Source organism: Trematomus bernacchii, unplaced genomic scaffold, assembly GCF_902827165.1.
Source record: "Trematomus bernacchii unplaced genomic scaffold, fTreBer1.1, whole genome shotgun sequence".
Taxonomy (NCBI): Eukaryota; Metazoa; Chordata; class Actinopteri; order Perciformes; family Nototheniidae; genus Trematomus; species Trematomus bernacchii.
In genome coordinates this window covers 4,570,323-4,592,891 of record NW_022987593.1, presented here as the reverse complement: position 1 = coordinate 4,592,891, position 22,569 = coordinate 4,570,323, and the positions used below count along the sequence as shown (strand labels likewise).

The 22,569-nt window shown below is 39.1% G+C and overlaps 1 protein-coding gene across 4 annotated transcripts; it reads right to left on the bottom strand.

Annotated features, from left to right (window-relative positions):
• Window positions 1-273: 273 nt before the first annotated feature.
• acsl1a (acyl-CoA synthetase long chain family member 1a) lies at window positions 274-21,951 on the bottom strand. 4 transcript variants are annotated; one of them, XM_034129523.1, is made up of 21 exons: window positions 14,461-14,564; window positions 11,806-12,018; window positions 9,743-9,857; window positions 9,593-9,657; window positions 9,382-9,483; window positions 7,594-7,693; window positions 7,311-7,486; window positions 7,072-7,104; window positions 6,817-6,868; window positions 6,661-6,734; window positions 5,517-5,594; window positions 4,806-4,940; window positions 4,439-4,573; window positions 4,085-4,180; window positions 3,910-3,982; window positions 3,718-3,806; window positions 2,623-2,739; window positions 2,193-2,336; window positions 1,983-2,084; window positions 1,832-1,903; window positions 274-1,287 (listed from the first exon to the last, which is right to left on the bottom strand). In XM_034129523.1, exons 2-21 carry the CDS (start codon window positions 11,998-12,000, stop codon window positions 1,147-1,149), a joined length of 2,094 nt encoding a protein of 697 aa, XP_033985414.1. In that variant the 5' UTR covers window positions 12,001-12,018; window positions 14,461-14,564; the 3' UTR covers window positions 274-1,146. The 4 variants fall into 4 exon arrangements, with proteins under 4 accessions (XP_033985414.1, XP_033985411.1, XP_033985413.1 ...); XM_034129522.1 differs by lacking the exons at window positions 5,517-5,594; window positions 14,461-14,564 and adding exons at window positions 5,377-5,454; window positions 21,879-21,951 and having other exon boundaries at window positions 1,147-1,287; XM_034129521.1 differs by lacking the exon at window positions 5,517-5,594 and adding an exon at window positions 5,377-5,454 and having other exon boundaries at window positions 1,147-1,287.
• Between the last annotated feature and the right edge of the window lie 618 nt (window positions 21,952-22,569).

Genomic DNA, 22,569 nt, shown 5'->3' with positions numbered 1-22,569 from the left:
AGAGCACACAGTGACATTTGGCCTCTGCATTTAACCCATCCTAGTGCCAGGAGTCTAGTACTAGGAGCAGTGGGCAGCTATATAGACATGAGGGATGTCTTTTTTTAGGGATCATAATTATTATTTTCCCCTCTCTTTATGAAAGAAAAACTACCCTTCTTGGAGAAAGTGTTTATTTGGTACAGTTGAGAAAATAAAGACACTGTACTTAACAGAAAACTGTACCTTTGTCCTTTTCATTTGAGTGTTTTAAAAAAAAACATAAGAACAATATGGCTTGAAATGTCAAGGTGGCCTCGACGTGTTTAATGTGTGTGAGAACTGAGACTTAACATCTGAATTCATGCTCCGTTTTACACAAAAAAGTTAACGTGAAATGTTGACAAGAACATTAAATCTCTTTAAAAACGTGCTTCTTCAAATGAAAAGTGATCCATTCAATCTTTGTTGTTTCAAATATTTACCCAGAAACCTCAAGTGTATTATACAACTGACGAAGTGCAGCTTTATCCTGCGACCTGTGGCAACCAAATGTGAAATAAGAGCAACATCATGTTCAGAATAGTAACATTCCCTATTTCCTGTGCAGTGTTAAACAAAAAAACACAAAAAGGCACAAAAAGTCTGTAAAGCTTCCCAAAATTCTAATTTCTAAGTTGTGCACAGGAAGGGGTTCATCAGTCCTTCAGCACGGAGACACACGGGAATGAAGGAAATTTAAACCGCAGAGTATCAGGCAAAATACTCTGCATACAAATAGACTTTTTAGCGGATACAATATTTACAGTTGAATGATTACATTAAATACCGACTTAAATAGATAGACCTCAATATTAGTCACAGATGTAAAAGCGTGTTAATAGGATTTCTTTCTGCCTCCCAAGAATACAAAATTGGCAGAAATGTTTTTACCTTCTGACGGTGGAGAGGTCGAACGCAGTTTAAGGCATGAGCAAGTCAGATTTCCCCTTTGTGTGTTTTTAACCTCAACCCTTAGATCAATGATTCCAGTAACATGGTGGCGGTGTAGTCGGTGACAGCAGGGACCGTTAGCGGTACAGGAACAATACATACTTCCCCTCCATTAACTATTTGGTTCTGGCGGTGTGCTCTGAACGGTCACCTTCTCTACTCCTCGATCCCAGTTTACATATTAATTTTGGCATAAAGTTCATCAATGTTCTCTTTGAAGCGGTTACGAATCTCAGTCCTCTTGGCCTTTAGGGTGGGGGTCAGCAGGCCGTTCTGGATAGAAAACAGCTCGGTGTGTAACGCAATGTCTTTCACCTGCAGAGGAGGAACAACAAGCGGCAAAAATCAACATTTGATGCAGTGTCTCAAGTACAACTAACATCTATTAGTAATTGCAACTTACAATTACTTTGTGAATTATTTTAATACAACCAAAAATAGTGTTTTACAAGATAATGTCTGCAAATAAGGATAATAAAGTGAACAATAAAGACTACTTAATAATTGCACTGTATATTCTCACAACTACAGTCAAGACAAGAAAGTATTTTCTCCTTTCTTGTCTTTTAATTTGTATTGTACAATGCCATGTCTTGTTATGCTGCTGCAACACAAACATTTCCCAAATTGGGATCAATAAAGTTTTATCTTATCTTATTAAAATGTAGTCCAAAAGTAAAAAAATATTCATTATCCTTTCAGAAACTGATTCGATGTAACTATTGTCTTAAAAAACACTCAGACAATTGGTCTGTCAATGAAAATAATGAATCGACTTGTCATTTCAGATGTCATTTGAAATAAAGAATAATTATTGAATCAAAAATGATGCATTTTGATAAAACGTGGCAACAGTTACCTGCTCGAAGGACTTGAGTCCCGCCTCTTTGCCCAGTCTCAGGATGTCCTCCAGAATGGCGCTCTTCACATCCTACAAAAAGTCACACACACGTTAGCTCACATATCACACCTGTGGCTGTGTGTCTGAGCAGCGGACAGTGACACCTCACCTTGTTACTGCACAGTTCAGAGTAGGAGCCTTCGATCCCCTTTTTCTTCATCCAAATAGGTAAAAAGTCTGGATCAGGAACCACTATCCCCACCAGACATGCCTTAGAAACACAACGGGAACATCAGAGCCACACACATTGAACCACACTAGAAACTGATACTGCACATTATGATAAGAATATCTGATGTTTACACATTCATGAACTCACCTGTAAGCTTTCGCCGTAAACAAATATCTGGGCCACTGGATCACTGAGATTATACACCGTTTCTATTTTCTCGGGGGCGATGTACTCTCCTTGTGCCAGCTTGAAAATGTGCTTCTTTCTGTCAGTGATTTTAAGACAGCCGTTCTGCAAAAAAACACAAAAAATAGGGTTTTATGAGATACACTTATCCATGGTCATTGTATAACTTTTCTTTACAACATACTGACTTAACTATATCTTCATCACATACTACATATACTGGGATGTGCTATATTTGTTATGACTTAAACAAACACTGTTTTCACAATTTGATGACGTCATAGGTTTAGCTGCTGCCCCCAGTTCACTGCATACAACAATATAATGCACGAGGTGTGTTACATGTACTCATAATTAAAGATGAATGGGCCCTTCAACATGTTCTACTTACAGGAAGCCACTTCCCGATGTCTCCCGTGTGCAGCCACCCGTCCTCGTCGATGGCCTCTGCAGTTCTCTCTGCATCTTTCAGGTATCCCAGGAAAACATTTGGTCCTTTGACACATATCTGGAGGGAGAGATGATAGAGTTCATGAAATTCACATTTTACAGATATTTAGAAGCAAGCACACATGCAGATTATATCAACTGTTAGGGAGCAATAACGGTTACTGTGTTAACAGCACCATTTCAGTACAGGCTGCAATATCTTACAAAATATAAGAGGGGAATCTTTCTGACATTTCCAAACAGATTTGATGATGCCTAGAGAATAAATGTGACATCGGTTATCATCTGACGTTTGATCCAACACCACCAGCAGGGCAAATATGAACTTAAACCTGTGAAATAATTCAGTATCTACTGGATGGATTTGCATAGAATTTATTGAAGGATACATTGCTATCATTTTAGGGATCCCCTTTTAATGTGGCGCCACCATCAGTTATATTTGTACAACACTTGAGTTGTGTAGTTATTTGGTATTTTGCAGGTGTAATTTGTGTTTAAGACTCATTGCAAAAACATGGCATTTGAACATTGTAAACATTATATTAGCTGAACATCAGCATGTTAGCATTGTCATAATGAGTAGGTTGACAGGCTGTCTTTACTCTTAACCTAATGAAAAATGTGCTTATCCATGTGTTAAGATCTTTCTGCTGCAGAGAAAAGTGTTTTAATAATAATAGTCATTCATATCCTACACTTTAATTAATGATTTATTGTACATTTTCCACTGTAATTGTATTAATTCTGCCCGATATGCAGCTTGTAGAGTAAGCTTCAATGACCATGTTCATTATAGTGAAGAAACAATAAATGTCACGCACGTGCAAATCGTATTTCTGCTTTTGTATTCTTAAAAGTAATTGGTATGGCATTGAGGCTTCAAGTGAAGTCACTGTTGTTTCTGTTAATAATAATAAATTGTACTTTGCATTCATTATTTCTATCCAAACCGGTTGTTAATTACAAAGCCAATACATACTTTTTTCCTCCACTGACTTCATGTATTTGATTGTTACTGAATAGCACTCCTCACCTCTCCCTCTCCATTGGCTGCCATGTAGTTCATTTCTGCCACATCCACCAGTTTGATAGCGTTGCAGGGCAGAGGAGGCCCGACGTGACCTGGAGACACAAAATCATCACAGTTCAGTTTCAAAGTTCACAGAAAGAATTGTTTACATTTCTCTCATAGGCTTTACTACACGAGAACAGACGGGGGTTTTACCTGCGGTCCAATCCCCGGGCATGGACATGGAGCAGCCAGCGGTGCACTCAGTCTGACCGTAGCCCTCATAAAACTGTGGAGAGCAGAGCGGGTTTTTAGTGACATGTATGAACATAAAACTAATTGATAAAGATTAGCCAAACGAATGTGAGATGGTGGAGTGGAGGCCGCTCACCTGACAGCCCAGAGCGGCTCGTAGGAAGGTGAGGATGGTCGGAGCCACCGGAGCCGCTCCTGTGATGATCAGTCTGACGCGACCGCCCAGACTCTCCTGCAGAGAGCAAACACAGGAAGACCATCATTTGATTACATCGTATCAATGGTAAATCAATTGTTGAAATATCTTATGGGCTTGTGACAGGTGTTTATCTAACCTTTAATAAGATAGTATGACTTTTCAACTCAAATATAAAATGTTTAAAAAGGGTAAGCGAAGTTCTGTAAGACCAAGCCTCATTCAAAGCAAGGGTAATATCTAAGTATCAGACTTATTTTGTGGATGAGTAAGTTAAATAGGTGCTTTCTTTACCTGCACTTTTTTGAAGATGATCTTGTCCCAGATGCTGTCCCTTCTGACCACACCAGTTTTCATCTCTGCCGCCTTCCGGCTGAAAGCGAAATCGAGCAGCCATCTCTTTAGCGGCGTGTTGGCTTGACTAAATATCTGTGGAGAATTGAGACACCTTATTTTAAAACATATATCGAACAAACAGGGCAGCAAACCAGAGAAATGGCACTTGTGTAAATAAGTAAATTCATAAAAAAGAAAGAAGTAATTACAGTCACAAAAGAAAGTCACTGAAAGAAATGTAAGAGGAAATAGTGAATACACATGCTCTTCTCCTAAATATGGCTTTGGTAGACTTTACAATGAGTGACATTAGATAAACTCTGACCTTATCAAACATGCGGTTGAGGAGTCGTGGGACTACAGGAAACACTGTTGGCTGCAGCGCTTTCAAATCATCCATCAAAAGTCGAATGTCCCCCTGGAAATAGCCGATTCTAGCCCCATGGATGAGGACGACACCCTGATGGAAAGAGGAAGTTACTCCTTGTTGCAAATAAATCAGTGGGACAATGTAACCACAAGAGGGCAATGTTGGTAAGATCTCACTATATAGTCAGTGTTTGTTATTCAAAACCACCACAAAAGCTGTTACTCGTCACAAATCATTAAAACAGTTAAGAAAGACATGAAGTTGTCCCACATGCATAACATATTTAGGAACACCTATTTATTTTAAGTCCTTTGGTACCTGTGTTAACACAACAAGTAGAGCACTGTTCCTTTCAATATGCAATTTATTTATGAAACAGTTCACCATCCATAATACATTGCAATATGAATTGACTAAAGGAACACAGCCTAAAAGGATAACATTTCAGTAATTGGGACAGCAGTGCTTTGATTCTTAAAACTCCACTTATACAGAACATTTGAATGTAAACAAGACCAACACCTACCTGAACCACCCTCTCAAACATGTGAGCTAGGGGGAGATAGGACACATGAATGTCATGGAGGTCCAGCATGCAGTGTACCTGCGGAGGACACACAGAGCAAAACACATGCAGGTACGCAGGTCAGGCAGGGCGTACTGTACCTCCACCACCCTCTCAAACATGTGGGCCAAAGGGAGGAAGGAGATAAGACAATCTTCAGTGCTGGGCTTCAGAATGGTCTGGACGACAACACGCAGGGAAGGAGGAGGAGGAGGAGGAGGATGAGGAGGAGGAGGAGGAGGAGGAGGAGGAGGAGGAGGAGGACGGCGACGACGAACAGACACGAGAGGAGAGAAACAGATGTGAGAGGAAAGGAAAATGTAAAAAAAGGTGCAAAAAGAGGAGCTCCAACCTGAACGGAGCCATCTTAGATTTTAACGATTACATTTGATGCGATACAAATCTCATGATGGTTTAAGAAGTTGGGTTAGTACAATTTGACTAAATGTTTTTTATATTATTGATTTATTTGACAGTGCAAAGGATGCTGCACAATCAAAGGTAAGCCATGTATACACAACCTGCCCTATATGAATATAAGGTTTGCACTCGCATGTGCACACATACATTTAAATATATAAAGCGATCTTAACGCATGTCTGTAGTGTCAACTGATCAGTGTTTTAAATTGGTATTTTGATCATGGTTTTCAAACTGTTACTTGCATATCTAATCTTATTTTTTGATTGTATTATCCTTGAGTGAACTCTTGTCTGAACTGCCTGTGTTTCACTCGTGATCTGTTGCTGCTATCACACCTACAGGAGTCAATAAAGCTTTATCTTATCTTATGTGCTGTGTAAAATAATGCAAAGTTAATGAATAAATCCTACTCAATATCACATGTTTCATTAATGCAGAAAATAGTATTTGCTCGTTTACTGCAAAGAAGAATGTCCTTTACTGCTTTGTGTTGGATGTCCCTATAGGGGGATAGAAAGACTGTAAGCAAAACCGTTTAAAGGGATTATGCAGAGGAGGCGGGAGCACTCCAACAGCTGCAGTTTTACTCTCAGGCTGAGACAAAATGAACACAAACATAAAGGAAAAAGAGAGAGGGGAACACCAGTGGAAATGTAACTTTTCATTAATGAAAAAATTAATAATTTAGGAAAAGCAGAAGCCGCCACCTTACAAAGAAGAAGACTAACATCAAGCACAGTGACTAGACATTATTATGTCATTTATCTGAAGTTTCAAAGCGTAAATGTTGTATCTTCAGGTTTAGCTGGTGTGTGTGTTTACCTCCGTTATTCTAATGAAAGCTGCAGTGTTGGAGATTACATTTCCATGAGTAAGCATTGCACCTTTTGGGTTCCCTGGAAAGAAAACGATGATTGTGATTATACATGAGAAAAACATTTCCAAAGGATTAACGTTGTAAACAAGTTGTGTAATCACCTGTGGTTCCAGATGTAAAGCAGATCAGAGCGAGGTCCTCTGGATTGGGGGGCTGTAATCAGATCACAGGTCTACACTCATGCATATGAAGCTATTTCATTAGAAATGTGCAATCCTTTGTTTTAGTACAGGGGTCTGACAGAGTGCTGCTGATTATAGGAGAATGATCTACTTTTAAATGATTATTCTTTTGTTGAAATTCAGTTTTTCGGCATGTCATCATCAGGTCAAATGAGGTGTGCTGTTACTACTCACCATTGGTTTCTGGAGGTTTGCTTTACCCAGGGCCTGGAACAAATATTAAAAGCACAGTGAGATATAACATGCGCAGAGGGAGCTGATAACAATCTAGCTTCAAACAAACAGCGCCTCAGGTCCTAATTTCCATTTAGTTATAACCACAACTAGTCACTGTGTCAGATCTGCTGATGTTGGGCGTTCAGTAAACAGATGTTGTAATAATACACAGAAAGAAGATTAGCTGGTATTCTCACCTCAAACTCCCTTAAACTCAGAACCTCGATGCCGCAGTCCTGTCCACGCGTCACCAGCTCGCTGTCAAACGGCTCGATGAGCACGATGGTCTTCACCGTCCGCCCATTCCCTTTGACGCAGTCCATGATCATCCCAGCCTTTTCAGGTACATCGCAAATCACCGTGGAGATGTCAGCTGGGAAAACAGACGGCACAAGTTGAACCACTTAGTTTGTATCAGTGTCCACGATCTAGTGCGCTGCAAGTGGTGTGTGTTTGTTTGAAGGTGAACTTTTTGTGTACCTTTTTCGATAATGTAGCCGATGGCCTCGGTGCCGAGTGTGTCGTACAAAGGGACGGCCACCATGGAGTACGTGTAACAGGCCAGCTCCGAAATGGTCCACTAAGAGACAAACACAGGAAACAGATAGACATCACTAAATGTTCATTTGAAGGGGATAAACTCACAAGACATACACACCCAGAGATTAGAGATTTTATCCAAAGCGACTTACAATAAGTGCGATAAACCATGAAGATACAGCAAGAAACATGCAGGTACATTTACTTCAAATAGGCCGAACAATTGTAAGTGCTGGTGCATTCGTTTCAATGAGCTAAAACACTTTAAATGTATTTTGTGTGAAAAGGTGTAAACAATAGTTGGACTGGAATATAATGTGTGGACTGGAATATAATGTGGACTGGAATATAATGTGGACTGGAATATAATGTGGACTGGAATATAATGTGTGGACTGGAATATAATGTGTGGACTGGTATATAATGTGTGGACTGGAATATAATGTGGACTGGAATATAATGTGGACTGGAATATAATGTGTGGACTGGAATATAATGTGTGGACTGGAATATAATGTGGACTGGAATATAATGTGGACTGGAATATAATGTGGACTGGAATATAATGTGTGGACTGGAATATAATGTGTGGACTGGAATATAATGTATGGACTGGAATATAATGTGTGGACTGGAATATAATGTGGACTGGAATATAATGTGTGGACTGGAATATAATGTGTGGACTGGAATATAATGTGGACTGGAATATAATGTGGACTGGAATATAATGTGGACTGGAATATAATGTGTGGACTGGAATATAATGTGTGGACTGGAATATAATGTGGACTGGAATATAATGTGGACTGGAATATAATGTGTGGACTGGAATATAATGTGTGGACTGGAATATAATGTGTGGGCTGGAATATAATGTGTGGACTGGAATATAATGTGTGGACTGGTATATAATGTGTGGACTGGAATATAATGTGGACTGGAATATAATGTGGACTGGAATATAATGTGTGGACTGGAATATAATGTGTGGACTGGAATATAATGTGTGGACTGGAATATAATGTGTGGACTGGAATATAATGTGTGGACTGGAATATAATGTGTGGACTGGAATATAATGTGGACTGGAATATAATGTGTGGACTGGAATATAATGTGTGGACTGGAATATAATGTGGACTGGAATATAATGTGTGGACTGGAATATAATGTGGACTGGAATATAATGTGTGGACTGGAATATAATGTGTGGACTGGAATATAATGTGTGGACTGGAATATAATGTGTGGACTGGAATATAATGTGTGGACTGGAATATAATGTGTGGACTGGAATATAATGTGTGGACTGGAATATAATGTGTGGACTGGAATATAATGTGTGGACTGGAATATAATGTGTGGACTGGAATATAATGTGGACTGGAATATAATGTGTGGACTGGAATATAATGTGGACTGGAATATAATGTGTGGACTGGAATATAATGTGTTTGTTATTCATCCTGAATCCATTTAATCATCTATTTGACTCACTAAAATAAATCTGAGATGAGATTTAGAGGAGTGGAACCAGTCTCCATGTAGAGTCTCAAATTGTGAAACTAATGAACACATTTCTCACGTTACAGCTGTTCAGTCTTTGCTATGGACGATGGAAATGAACTTTTGCTTCTAAGTACTGATTGAAGACAAACTTTTATACTTTGCATCTGAAATTCTTTTAGATTTAAGCAACGTTAGAGATGATGCATTTTGTTGTACCTCTGGCCTGTTCTGGGAGAAGATCCCAATGAACTTGTCTCCGGTGTTGGAGTGTCCTCTGTGAAGGAGCGCAGAGCCAATGTGCTCCGCTCGGTCCACCACCTGCGCAAAAAAACAAAAGTCTGTTTCTAAATATATTGTGACTCTGCTAGGTTTGAATTATAGATAAGTTGAATTAGTTTAGATTTCCACGTCATTGTCCACGTCTCACCTGTTTATAGGACTGCCACTCGTACGGCTGGTTTGGTTTCCTCGCTCCTAGACAAGGTCCATTATCTGCGAAAGGAAATAAATAAAGCTTCTTATTATCTACACTCACTGAAATAAATACATCAAAAGGTGATTCAAGAGAGACACTCACCTGATACCCGGAGCCCTCGTTGGAACACCTCGTACATGGTGCGTGCGTCGCTGTAGAAATATTCAAAGTGCTCGTCGCTGTCGTTCAGAACCGACCTGCGTGCGCGTTCATCTCCCTGCAAGAAGAAGTCATGAGGAGTTATGATCAGCACTGACCAAACATTCAGCACCTCTACCACATGAGCACACGTGAGGAATTATTATTATTTATTTTTGTGGAACTCAGTTAGGAGACAGAAAAAGGGACCCTGACTTTTTTTTATATAAAATAGTATAGTTTTTATTAATATAAAATAGTATACTTTTTTTTTAAATTCTATATATTCCATATAAAGACATACTATACTACGGTATGTGTATGTTTGTTTTTTTATGGAGTACTATACTATGACTTATTATGACATATGATACTATTAATATGCCTTTTTTCATGTCCATACTATAGAATGACTTTTTGTGAAATGTAAACAAACTAATGACATTTTGTTACGGTTTTATTTTGTTACTATACTACTTGCTATGACATTTTTACGACATACAATATGTTTGAGGCAAGGGTGTGTTTGTTATCTTTTCCACAGTTTTCCCACAGATGTATATTTGGAATTCTTTTGAAGTTTAGGATTTTAAAAGTAAACGAATCATACTGGAGTACGCTTTAAATGAGATGTGACTATAGGTGTTTTCTTACCCATCTAGAACAACCTGTTCTGTACATTTTCTATGTAACGTTGTACTGTTACTTTAAGAGACACACATACTTCAGTAGTAGGTCTGTGAATAGAGAAGACGCGAGACAGGCGGTGGAGTCACACTGTTTTCTTAACGTGTCCCGTCATGTCTTCTGGCGGAGGAAACTCTGTGAGTTAAGCCGATCGTTGCTCATGTGGAATGAAAGCTGTTGGTGATTCCCAACTCTACAAGGATTCTCGATTCAGTCTGACACGTGTAGGCCATAAAAAACAGCTACACCTATTTTCTACAGTTAAACTTTAGGAACAACGTTTTTTTTCCTTCCTTTATGTCACGTCATACTATCATACTTAAACTATTGTTTTCACAAACTATACTATTAAAATGTTGAGACTTTTTTCATTGCACATGACACTATGTTGTTTTCATGAGTTTGATTATGACCTTCTATAACAGTTGTCAGTCATCATGTATACTGTTAGAAGAACCACTGTGATGCTAGGCTGTGAAAAATCAACTCTCGACTAAATTATTAAAAGTCACTCAGTCACTTCCTAATAGGCCATTATCTGTGCAGTAAATGTCAATACATTATTAATAAAGGGTTTGTCGTCCTGCAGGAAGGAGGATAAACACCAAGCCAAGGGAACTTTCAAAACCCTGGCAATTCAGGAGTTGTTCTTATCAACAGCCTAAATGAAGCTTTGGGAAACAAATCCCAACATATGCTTCAAATATTAGCTAATTATAAAAAGGTTCTAATTAAAAACAGACTCAACAGATCAATTGAGCACAGCTTGCCAGGTTTGCATTTAGTAAGTGTTGTTTTGTGACTAAAAACTCATCTCTTTCGACTCCACTTCGAGCAATAAAATGACTAACAAAGCACTTATATACTAATAAAGGACTGGCTTATTTAAAGCCAGTTGAGTAGCACTTGAAATGTTTTGGCTCTATGAAACCTGATGTACTTATATGATTCTGTTTTTTTCAAGTTTGTATCTTCTTGGTCGAATGCACTTATTGTAAGTCGCTTTGAATAAAAGCGTCAGCTAAATGCAATGTAATGTTTTTCAAATTCAATTCTCAAATCAAAAGGGAAAAGCCAATGTTGACATGTGACGAGCAGTGAGGATGTAGCTTGTAATTTCAAAGAGCTTCAGCTGTAATTTCAGTCTGTGGGAAGGATCCATCAACATTCCTGCTGAATGAGGTCTTCTGACCAGTTTCCTTCCAGAGGTTGCTCATGCTTCTGTTATTCCTCTCCAACGCAGGGGCTTACAAGGCGGAGGAGGGACAGATGCATCATTGTTTCCTGTGTTGCAAGAGGACTTTCGATATGACCAGAAGAAAATGAAAGAGATCACCTACTGGCATTTCCACTGACTGCATGCCGAGGTCACAGGGCGGTTTGAGGGCTTTCGGCCGGGTGGCCAGCCAGTAGGTGGTGAAGGCGGCGAAGGCTCCCATGCCCATGAGTGCGTTGGTGGGCAGGCCGCGCATGTAATGCCGAAAATCCTCCAGCTCTGGGAAGCGCAGCTGTCTCAGGACTTCCTGAGCCTGCATGACTGTTCTGCAGTGAGCCTGCAGGGAACAGAGAGGAACGTTAGTACATTAGGAAACGTTAGGTCTGCACTGCTTCTGCACGTGTGATATATATTAGGAAAATATACGTTTTATTTCAGCACAACATTTTCTATCATCAGTATCAAAAATGTTTCTGCTATTTAACATGTCTCGTAATGGAATAGGATAAGTATGGAATGTGGGGATACAGCAGGTAATATTTCCATGTTTTTATGAATGGGCCTCTTGTGTTAGACAATTACACAACGACATGAGAGCCGCTCACACTGCAGAAGAATAGTGGTTCCATTCAGAGCAGCACGCAATTTACTACCATCTGTGTCAATGTGTTCACAAATACATGCTGTACTGAACATACCCTGAGGTACTGTATGGAATGTGAATCTTCTTTCTCTTACTGGATAGTTTGACAGCAGAAATGTACAGACAGGAAGCATAGGAATCATCTAATCTGCAACGATTAGATGATTCATAGCAATGTTCCATCTAATAAATCCCAACATTAGAGCTCTTAAAAGTATCAATTCTTGTATTGTTAGGTTTTAGCCTGCTGGTCAGACAAACCAAGACGGTCTAGTCCCTTGGTTTCAAGGAAAGAGGCATTTTAAGCCTTTCTTTGTTATACGGATTAATGCATTTCTCAAAAATGGTCTGCTGATTAAACAAATATGAAACTGATTGATAGCTCCGCCTCTCGCATGTATCGAAGGTCCCTGGCTGGAATCGGACAGCAGAAACTACAGAACAAGTTGTGCTTTCACGCTAAGGCCGCCAGGAAGCCACATTTTTCTCAAATGTTTACACTCGGAGGACAAACATTTGAACAACAGCAGCTGCCCAGCTAAACTAATCTCAGTAAGAGCCACATGTTAGAAAGTGTTCTCCTTTTTCTGTATTATATCTGATCTTAGTCTTTATTTCCTCCCTTTCAAGGGAAGAACATTTGGAATTTAATACGGCCTTGGTATGAATATGTATTTCTGGCACAATGACAAAATAAGAGAAACATAAGGTTTAAAACCAAAAAAAGCTCCAAGGATAGATCTCCCGTGAATCACAGAGCGATGCAGCAGCAGCTGTGTTCACACTGTGACTCAGACATGACCCCCCATTTCAGCATTATTGATTATTTGGCATATATTGAGTGTTTAATTCCTCAAATCCTTAGATACGACGAAACCTTAGCTTTGAAGATGCAAGTCCTTCTTTATAGATAATAAAACACTGAGTGGATTTGATTTCGTTTTGATCTTAAGAAGTGATTTGCATACAGAAGAAGTACTTGATTACTCAGAGCAGAAAGCATATACTACTAGTTCTTCTTTGAGATGTGTCTACGTTTAAAATCCAGAAGGTAAACTGACTAACTAAAGACTCGGTAGGGCGAGGTACGCTGCTTATCTTCGCCATGGTTCTTGTTCTGCACTTTTATGAACAATGAACACAAAAGGAAGATATGCTATCCCATCCACCAGCTTTGGGAACAACGACACAGGAAGGAAATATGACTCTGCACACATTTTCTGATCACAAGCCTCCATGGAGATACAACGTCTCGACCACAGACGCTAAGCACTGACAACAACTCTCCTCATGTCTGGAGGGAAGTGAGGCTTTCTGCTCTGGATGTTTTGGAAATGGCCGGAAAGTAACATTTTAAAGTCCTGGATATATTGCTCTGTTTCACAAACATTTGAATAGAACAGTCAAATGACAAGTTCATGTACACTTCATAAAGAAAGAGCCTGTGGAAAGAAAGACCCATTCAGACTCACCAACTAATCTTATCAAACCCTCAAAGCACTTGGTTAGATAAGTAGCATATACATTTCGATGGTTATATCTAGGGAAATTTCACTAAACATTTAAATAACTTGCAAAATGTAATGCTTTGTTTGATTCGTTTTTTCGGCTGGGCGCCTTTATGTACATCCTGTGAAACTCTTTTGACCTTTACATCAGACGGTAACAGACTGTAGGTAAACGGACAGCTGACCGCCCGCCACACAGTACAGTAGGCAACAATTGACTTCTCACCTACTTCTATTATTACACCAGTCTCATGGCTACTGCGATCCGTGCCAACTGGGACAAGGTACTGTAGACAACATACGTGTTGAGATATAATGAAAATAAATTGTTAAAATGCCAAAAGATTTAAAGTCATTCATATAATCTCCTTAAATTGGATATTCAACTATAAAAACACTAACATGATTCATTGAAAGAATTCAATATGAGCTCAATTCAAGTAAAAATAAACATTTCATAAACATGAAACCTCACACATGCTCCTCTACTGTACGTCTTACAGGTGTCCCTACTGTATGAGACACTATGAAAGACCACATGATCACACCAAATGCAGCTAAATGGATTTTCTAAAAGCTTCAGCACTGATAATTGACAGATTAAGAAATAAAAGATCTCTGTACTCACAGTCCCACGGAGTGATTATGAAGAAACGTACAGACAAACTGTGTGTCCGAGGGCAGAGAGGCAGTTATCTGACAGGCCCTTAGCTGCAGCAGTTGCTATTAGAAGGACTCACAGTGACCTCTAATAGACCTCTGAGGTTCTCACAACTATGAATAGCAAAAACACGCCCCTCCTAAACAGAAACACAGACGCGTGAGGCAGAGCTACCCACCCACTCAATGGCAACATCTTAGTAGCATGTCGATTTAAAACACACACAAGCTTTTTCACATTATGAAAAACACAACAAACAGTGTCAAATATTTTTAAATGTAATAGTGGCCACACATTCATTAGATAACACTGATACTCAATCTGGTTTGAATGAGCCTCAGTAATGTGTGTTCAAGACTAAATGACGCATATCTTATCATACATATTATCTGGAGACAGTGTGTGCAATTCATGTGTTGCCGAGCGTCGAAACTGATGAAACTAGTTGAAGAAAGAATGACTTTGTATTCCACATAATGTTGACTATTCCCTCGATTTGTAAACTGATATCACGCAGTATCTAAGCACTTAACCAACATACACACAAACCTGATCATATCTGCAGATTCCTTGGAGTCTAAGATGAATAATAAGCTTTCATTTGCTGTTAATTAAATACAGTTCAAGTACAATCTACAACTTCCATGTCTTGTGTTTCAATTGAGGAGAATGAAGGGTGATTCGTACATTTCTTGTCAGCTACAAAATAGGTATAGCTTGAGAGTGAACTTAGTGTAAACAGCTGTGTGTGCAAAATACACATGGATGTGTGTGTAGGTAGATAAAACATATAGCGATGCTGAGACGTATCGTAGGGCAGTATGGATAACATATTTGTTTTAATCCCATCATGGATAATACAGTAAGATTCCATTCAACCTGGATGTTATAGATAATACTAAAAAAGTCAAATCAGTTTTTGGTGAATTCATCCTAAAGAAATACCTGACAAAAGTCTAGATATTTCCCAAATAGATGCTCAATCATCATATTGCCACTCCTAATGAAATCCACAGAAATATAGCCAATTATTTTAGTAAATAAATATCAAGAAGATTTGTTTTGATTGGTTACTTTGCAGCTTTAAAAATTATGTTTTTTTATATTAAACAAGAGATTCAACTATTTTCACCATCAGTCAATTTGACAATAGTTTTTTGGATTATTTAATTTTTTGTTTTATATATCAAAGGATATGAACAAGTGTGAAACATTGGCAGTCACAACATTACAGAGCCCAAGATGACGTCTAAAAAAAAGAAATGTTGTGTAAACATGAGTCAAAACACACTTTTCTTTTACTGGAAAATCGCTGAAATTAATAGTTTTCTTTTAGCACTAAAACATTTTCAATTTCAACACAACCTGGTCTATGAAATAGCTTTCTTTGTAACATATTTTCTATTCAAACATCCAATCCAACATTTCACAGACTGAACAATTATTAATCAAAACAGTGACAAAGCAATCATATCAATGGGCTTTAGTTCCAGCTCTCCCACAGCTGTGTGTCTTTCTGTCAAATAGCCAACATCGGGCACATGCCATTAATTGCATGATTGACAGAGAGTTGTTGAAGTTAATGCAACTTTCCCCCCCCCCCCCCCCCCCCCCCAGGCGCACTACCCTCCTCCACCACCTCTGCTCTCCATACTTGGACTGGGAAGATGAGAAGCCAATGGCAGAGCCCGCTCTCCAGTCACCCCACACCAGCACACACAGACACTGGCAAGAAGTGGGGGAGAGGGCAGCTGGTCCGTTTGACACAGAACAGAACACCACGACTGCAGCTTGAAGCAGTCTGCAGCTGTAATACTGAAACCACAGACAGGAAGTAACAAAAGCACCCAGAGGGTTGGCCAATCATTGGATTTTCTGCTAAATAAATGTTTAGTTCCTCATGTGAAAGAGTGCACTGATAATAAACTGAATCCAAAAACTGTGCGACAGCTAGTGAGTGTTGAGCGTTAGCTTAAATGAGTTAAGCTCGTCATTACAAACGTATCAGCTCAGGGTTAACGCAGGGAGCCTTTAAACAAACTGTACTTAATCCCATCTAGACCGGACGATCACCAACAAATCTCAGTTGCAGATTATTTTCTCTCAGCTGTAACACAAATCTGCACATTTATGCATGTCATGCACAGCTATGATAAGTCAACTTTCTAGGACTTACTGACACCTCAAGCACAAGTGCAAAAATGGACGGAATGTTCTATATTATCATGTTTGGCTTGCTATCTCACAACCTCCATCATCAAGAAAGTACCTCCAAGGCTAAGGAGCACAGCGAGGCATTACTGTTACAGCACACGTCTTCTCCATGCATCATCCACTGGTGACGATGCTGACTTTTAGCACGATGTCATGCAAGTGCTTATGAAGTCAGCTGGAAATCTTTTAATTTAGCCAGAGACACTGCTTTCTACCAACTCATGATGTAATGCAAGCTTAAGTGCTCGCTTGCACTGAGAGGTCAAATCTGCCAGACATTTGTTATTCTAAGCCGGCAAAAACAATAGTCGACCGTTAGAAGTGAGGAAAGTGGTACATTTTTTAGCTACAAGAGGAAAGTTTACGGAACAGCAATTGGGCAGATAAAAAGAGGACACAAATTATCATTGTATCACCCTGATCAAACTGTGAAACAATGGCTCCTCCACATCGTGTTCGTTTGTCATTGACAGACACCATTTTACAGATTTTCTGCCTATTACAGTTCTTTAAAAAAGGTAGACGCAACCTTTTTTTAAAAACCTGAAACCAGATGTGTTAAGTAACTAACACATACAGTTCTAAAAACGCAAAATGTTGACATCTGAAATTCACGTGTTGATTGATTTATCTGATCCGGTTGCTTCAGTGCGGCTCCAAAGCAATACCTCATTGATATTTGAGCAGTAATTTAAATAGAAAGACGAGTCAATATATTCCTGTGCACAACTGATATCATAAGTTTACAGGGAAATAGCGTATGATGATCCTGGGCTTCTGATCGACTGCTTTTTCTTGATTATTTTGGAGGATGAGCGACACTCTACGTGAAAGCGTGAACAGGAAGAGACGATGTAAGCCCGCTCAGTGCATATATTTCTCAATGTGTGCTTAATGGCTGGTTGTTGAATCCCATGTGGCTTCATTGTGACATCTTTCATCTGCTTCACCCCTCTGTCTGTCTCATGTCCATCTTCCTCCAGGGACATGTGACCCTGGTTTTAGGACACAAAGGGCTGACCTTGCACAAGACGACCACACTCCAGACTGCAGGTCCCAAACTCCCTGGTGAAATCGCACACTCCCAGTCACATGGTCTCACAGTGGAGAAATGTAAGGGAGAGGGAGGGGAGGATGGGATTTGTGAAGTGGAACAAAGGTTGCACGCCCGTACAGAGCTACCAGCATCACGACACATGACCTCTACACTGAAGGTCAGAGAAAACGTGCTGCCATTTGGAAATCATTGTGCACGAGTCTCAGTGAAATGTGGGCTGCAAATCTTTTTAGAGGTCAGATTGTTGTTGATATTAAGAAACAAGTTATGTATTAATTTAATGTTGCTCCATTAAGAGTTTCATAAAGGTCTTACGAATGTCTCGGATGCAAGTCCTTCTTGATTAAACATTTGCAAAGCTTATTTCTCTAAATACTTTAAGTGCACCATTTGCATCCATGTTTACAGTATAGGTAGCCTTCTTGTAGATTGCCCTTATGAGTTGCATTTACCACAACAAGCAACTAGGGCAATAAATAAACATTTGAACAAAATCGCAACATGGCCTACATAAATGTAAAAATTGCAGGAGGCACAAAATACCATGTGAATTTAATATTGGGTTGCTGCAGAGACGTCCAAAAAATGTATTTGTTTGGTTCAGATCCTCGCAAAAATCACACCATCGTAAATTTGTTTTTCTATGAAACTTAGAATAATAATATATAAACGATGATTCTCTCCAATATCCGGAATTATATTTAAACTGTCAATATCAGTGAAAATAATAGAAATAATATGTTTTATTCGGCCCTACAACCAACTGTCAATCATAAAGAACAATGTCAAACTATCAGCAAGAATAGTTATCAATCCATGTGCACATAAACAAACAGTGTTGACACACGTAACATTTATACTTCACTTTATACTGCTGGTAGAGGTCAACAACTTAACAGGTTACCTTTAAACTACTTATCTTCCACTGAGGTCAGTTTTAATGACTTTGAAAAATAAAAACCACAAGTTCTTCAGTTAAAACAAAGCTAGAAAAAAAAAGTGCTTTCAGAAAAATTATCACTTTATTTATTTCTATTTCTATTTTTAGAATCACATCACTCAAATGTTGCAAAATGCCTTATTTGTCCAAACAACCCATAATCATGATCATCACAGAGAGTATCTGTGGATGACCTAAATAATGTTTGCTGTGAGCTAATAGAAAAAGGCAATGCAGACGCCAATGTTACTGTGTAAACAAACATGTTTACACTCTATTTACATATACCTACATCCTGCTATCTGCAGCCCGAGGCACACGGACGTGTCAGAACAGAAGTAGACGTTGATCTCGCAGCACTGACAGTATAAATGCAGCTCAGACAAAGACACATTTCTGAAGCAGCACTGTTTGTTTTGAGTAACGTTAAAGGCTAGTGCGCCACACACAACATGCTGCTCAGCTGTTTACGAGCCTCCCTCTGCTCATACGATATCATTTAAAACATAGTTAGCGCTAACATAATGCTAAGTTCTTCATAGTGATCTGATAATACAATGTTTTTGTTGACTAAAAAAACTACAGGCTGATATTTGGAGTTGCTAAACATATTATTTGGTAGCATTAGACTGTATAATACGACTTTAGGGAAGATCATGTGCATAAAGGATTACTAATTGAGGGAAGGTTTAGCTCATTAACAGTAGCCCTGGGTGTTACCAGTGAACACATAACACCTGAACAGACATTAGGGTCAATGGAACAAGCAGGAGCGCAATTCACCAACTTGTTCAAGATTTCCGTCATCATACTCTGGGGTGACGACTGAAGCTAATTTCCCACAGAATCAGATGATTTCTTGTAACAGGGTGATAGTCTCTGATAATGAAAACTCCTTTGAGAGAAACAGCATTCAAATAAATTCATTTTTTCTGGTAAAGCTCCATGAAGAAGCATGATGAATTTGAGGTTGCCTGATCCTTCACTTGCTGCGCTCACATGACTCTCATAACTGCTCTTTAGACAGTTAGTGACATCAGTGAAAGTCAGTTGGGATGACTTTTCTAAATCCTGCTCTGACCTGAAATTCCTGCTTTAAAAAAAGGTCCCAGATCAGAGCCGCTAGTGATTGTAGTGTAAACAACAAGTCGTTCACATGCCATCAAACCCAACACAGGCTGGCAAGCTGATGCTGGTATTCCCAAATGACTAAAGCAGAGTGGTGACAGGGTGGCAGTGTGCTCCTGAATCACAAACCTCATACTGTCCCTCTCTGTTCGCTAGAATGAAAGCTCCTCCTGTACTCGAGGGCAAAAAAGACATGATTGATTCAACTGTGCATGGTCCTTTAAGATCATCCCATGCTCATGTGACACACAGTGCACAGCAGGGGGAAAAGAGCATCACCTAGCATTTTCAAAAGGCTGTTTATAAAAAAGGGAGGGAGATGACAAACACCCACAGGAGCTTCATTCCATACATTCCTAGGAAGTTTTCCATAAAAACGCCTCCTGTTTTAGGTGTTCAGTTACAGTAAACATTTTTGAGATTGACAATAAAGTTGACTTTGACTTGTGATCTGCTTAAGCATGGTGTTAACTTTTAGAGTGGCCTCATCCCGAAACACGACGAGTCAGACCTTCGCCAGACTCCATTTTCATTCTGGAAGTTTCTGTTTTCTGAGGGAATCACAGAAGCAGTCCTGCATTCAATAGTATTAACATCTGTCTCTCTTATTTACGCAGTGAAGTTTAAAACGACCCTACAGTACATGTGCTAGTGAGTTAAATATATATAAGGTACTTTACAGTTGATCAAATGCAAATAAATTAGATGTTGTCCTAAAGTCCAGGCAGGCATATGTTCACATAATCGCTAATATTTTACAACATACTTGGCAAATAAAGCTGATTGTGTCTCAGTACACATCTTGGTTACATACTGAACATTGACTGCTGACATGCTTGCTGATAAATCCAGAGTAATAAGATTAAGACAATGGTTTAATATAATATGTCCTATAAACATACAATTACAATACAATAGTGATTTAACTGAAGCTACAGTAGAAATCAAGTTAAACTGAGTAGAAATGTAAAGTAATTATATTACCTCAAATATTTCACATCAGATTTTCTGAGAAAATGATAGCAAGTATGTTTTTGCAACCATTAATTTTGAAAAAGTTACTGCGTATCACGATACCTCAATAGGATCAATTTCGATACGATTTGTTGAAATATTGATCATATTGAATTTTGCCCAGTCCTAAAAAAGCATATGACACTTCAACACTATGAAACATCACATTGACAATGTAATAGTCTTAAGAAACAAATCCAAACTGCACTACACACAATAAAGTTTACAAACGAGATGTTCATAAATGAAACACTGAATGGGAGTGGCTACCATCTGAAAATGGCAGGTCTACTCCTCAGTGTGTACATGAGTACTGTTGGATGACACACACACACACACACACACACACACACACACACACACACACACACACACACACACACACACACACACACACACACACACACACACACACACACACACACACACACACACACACACACACACACACACACACACACACACACACACACACACTAATGGCGTGGATGCCACAACAAGCCACAACCTGCGTCTGATATCGTGACATTGTTCCTCTTTACCCCTGTTGTAATCTTATGTTTAAACCCAGAATGGCGTCAGTGGGCAAGGCAGCTAAGTAGGTGAGGCGGAGATTAACCAAAAAAAACTTTCCAAGCAGAGTATTATTGCACATACGTAGTCCGACCTGATGCTACGTGTCCATATCTCTTGTTATTTCAGAGCATCAGCCTCAGACGTACACGCAGTTTCGATAGTGACAGATAAGGGATGGACACATTACTCCGTTTCAAAAGACACACTGCTAACTGAACGCACTGTGGATGTGAACATGATTAGATAAAAGGGAAGTGGAGATATGATGAGTGGGAAAAAAAGCAAAACGTGGCTTGTTTCTGGTCTATTGGAATGCAAATATTAGCGAAGAGTAGCTTTTTCTCCGAGGGCTCGTTAAAGCATCACGTTTTTAACAACCTCTGAATAAGATACTGCTAGTAAACGGTGGTGTGTTTATGAATATTTGAGGCAGACGGTGTAAATGTTTGCACTGACCTGTGAGCAGCAGCAGATCCGGAGACTTCCTAAATCTTGAGGAAGCAGCAGCTCTCTACATTTTACTCAGCAGTACAGCTCTCAGCCAATCAGGAGCAGCTACACGTGTTGCATCGCCTAAAGTTTGAGAGGCGTGCTGTCATTGGTCAATATGATGTGACACTAACTGTACATTTATCCCATACAAAATTGTTATATTTTAACCTATGGTTTCAACTCTTAACCACATTTTCCAAACGTTTCCTTAGAATTACAACAATATGGCACCACGTATATTAAAAATAACAAGGCTATCAAACCCGATTGTGTATTTGATAAATATTAAACTTGAAATGGTACCTTAGGTCACTATTTTCTTTACATTTATTTCTTTATATTCGTCTATTTAATTTGTTTTACTCTGTATATGCACCTATGTACCCCTGATGTCAATGTGTTGTGTGTATATAATGTTTGATGTATGTAAAGGGGAAAAAAGGTGTATTTGAACTGGAACCAGCACATGTAGAAGAAGAAATCACATCCTTCGCTTAAGTACATTTTTGAGATACCAAATTGACAAAATACTGTGTTACAGGTTAAAGTCCTGCATTCCAAATCGTACTTAAGTAAAAGTACAAAAGTATTGCCATGACAATGTAATTAAAGTACCAAAAGTAAAAGTAGTTATTGTGTTACATGGCCCATTTTC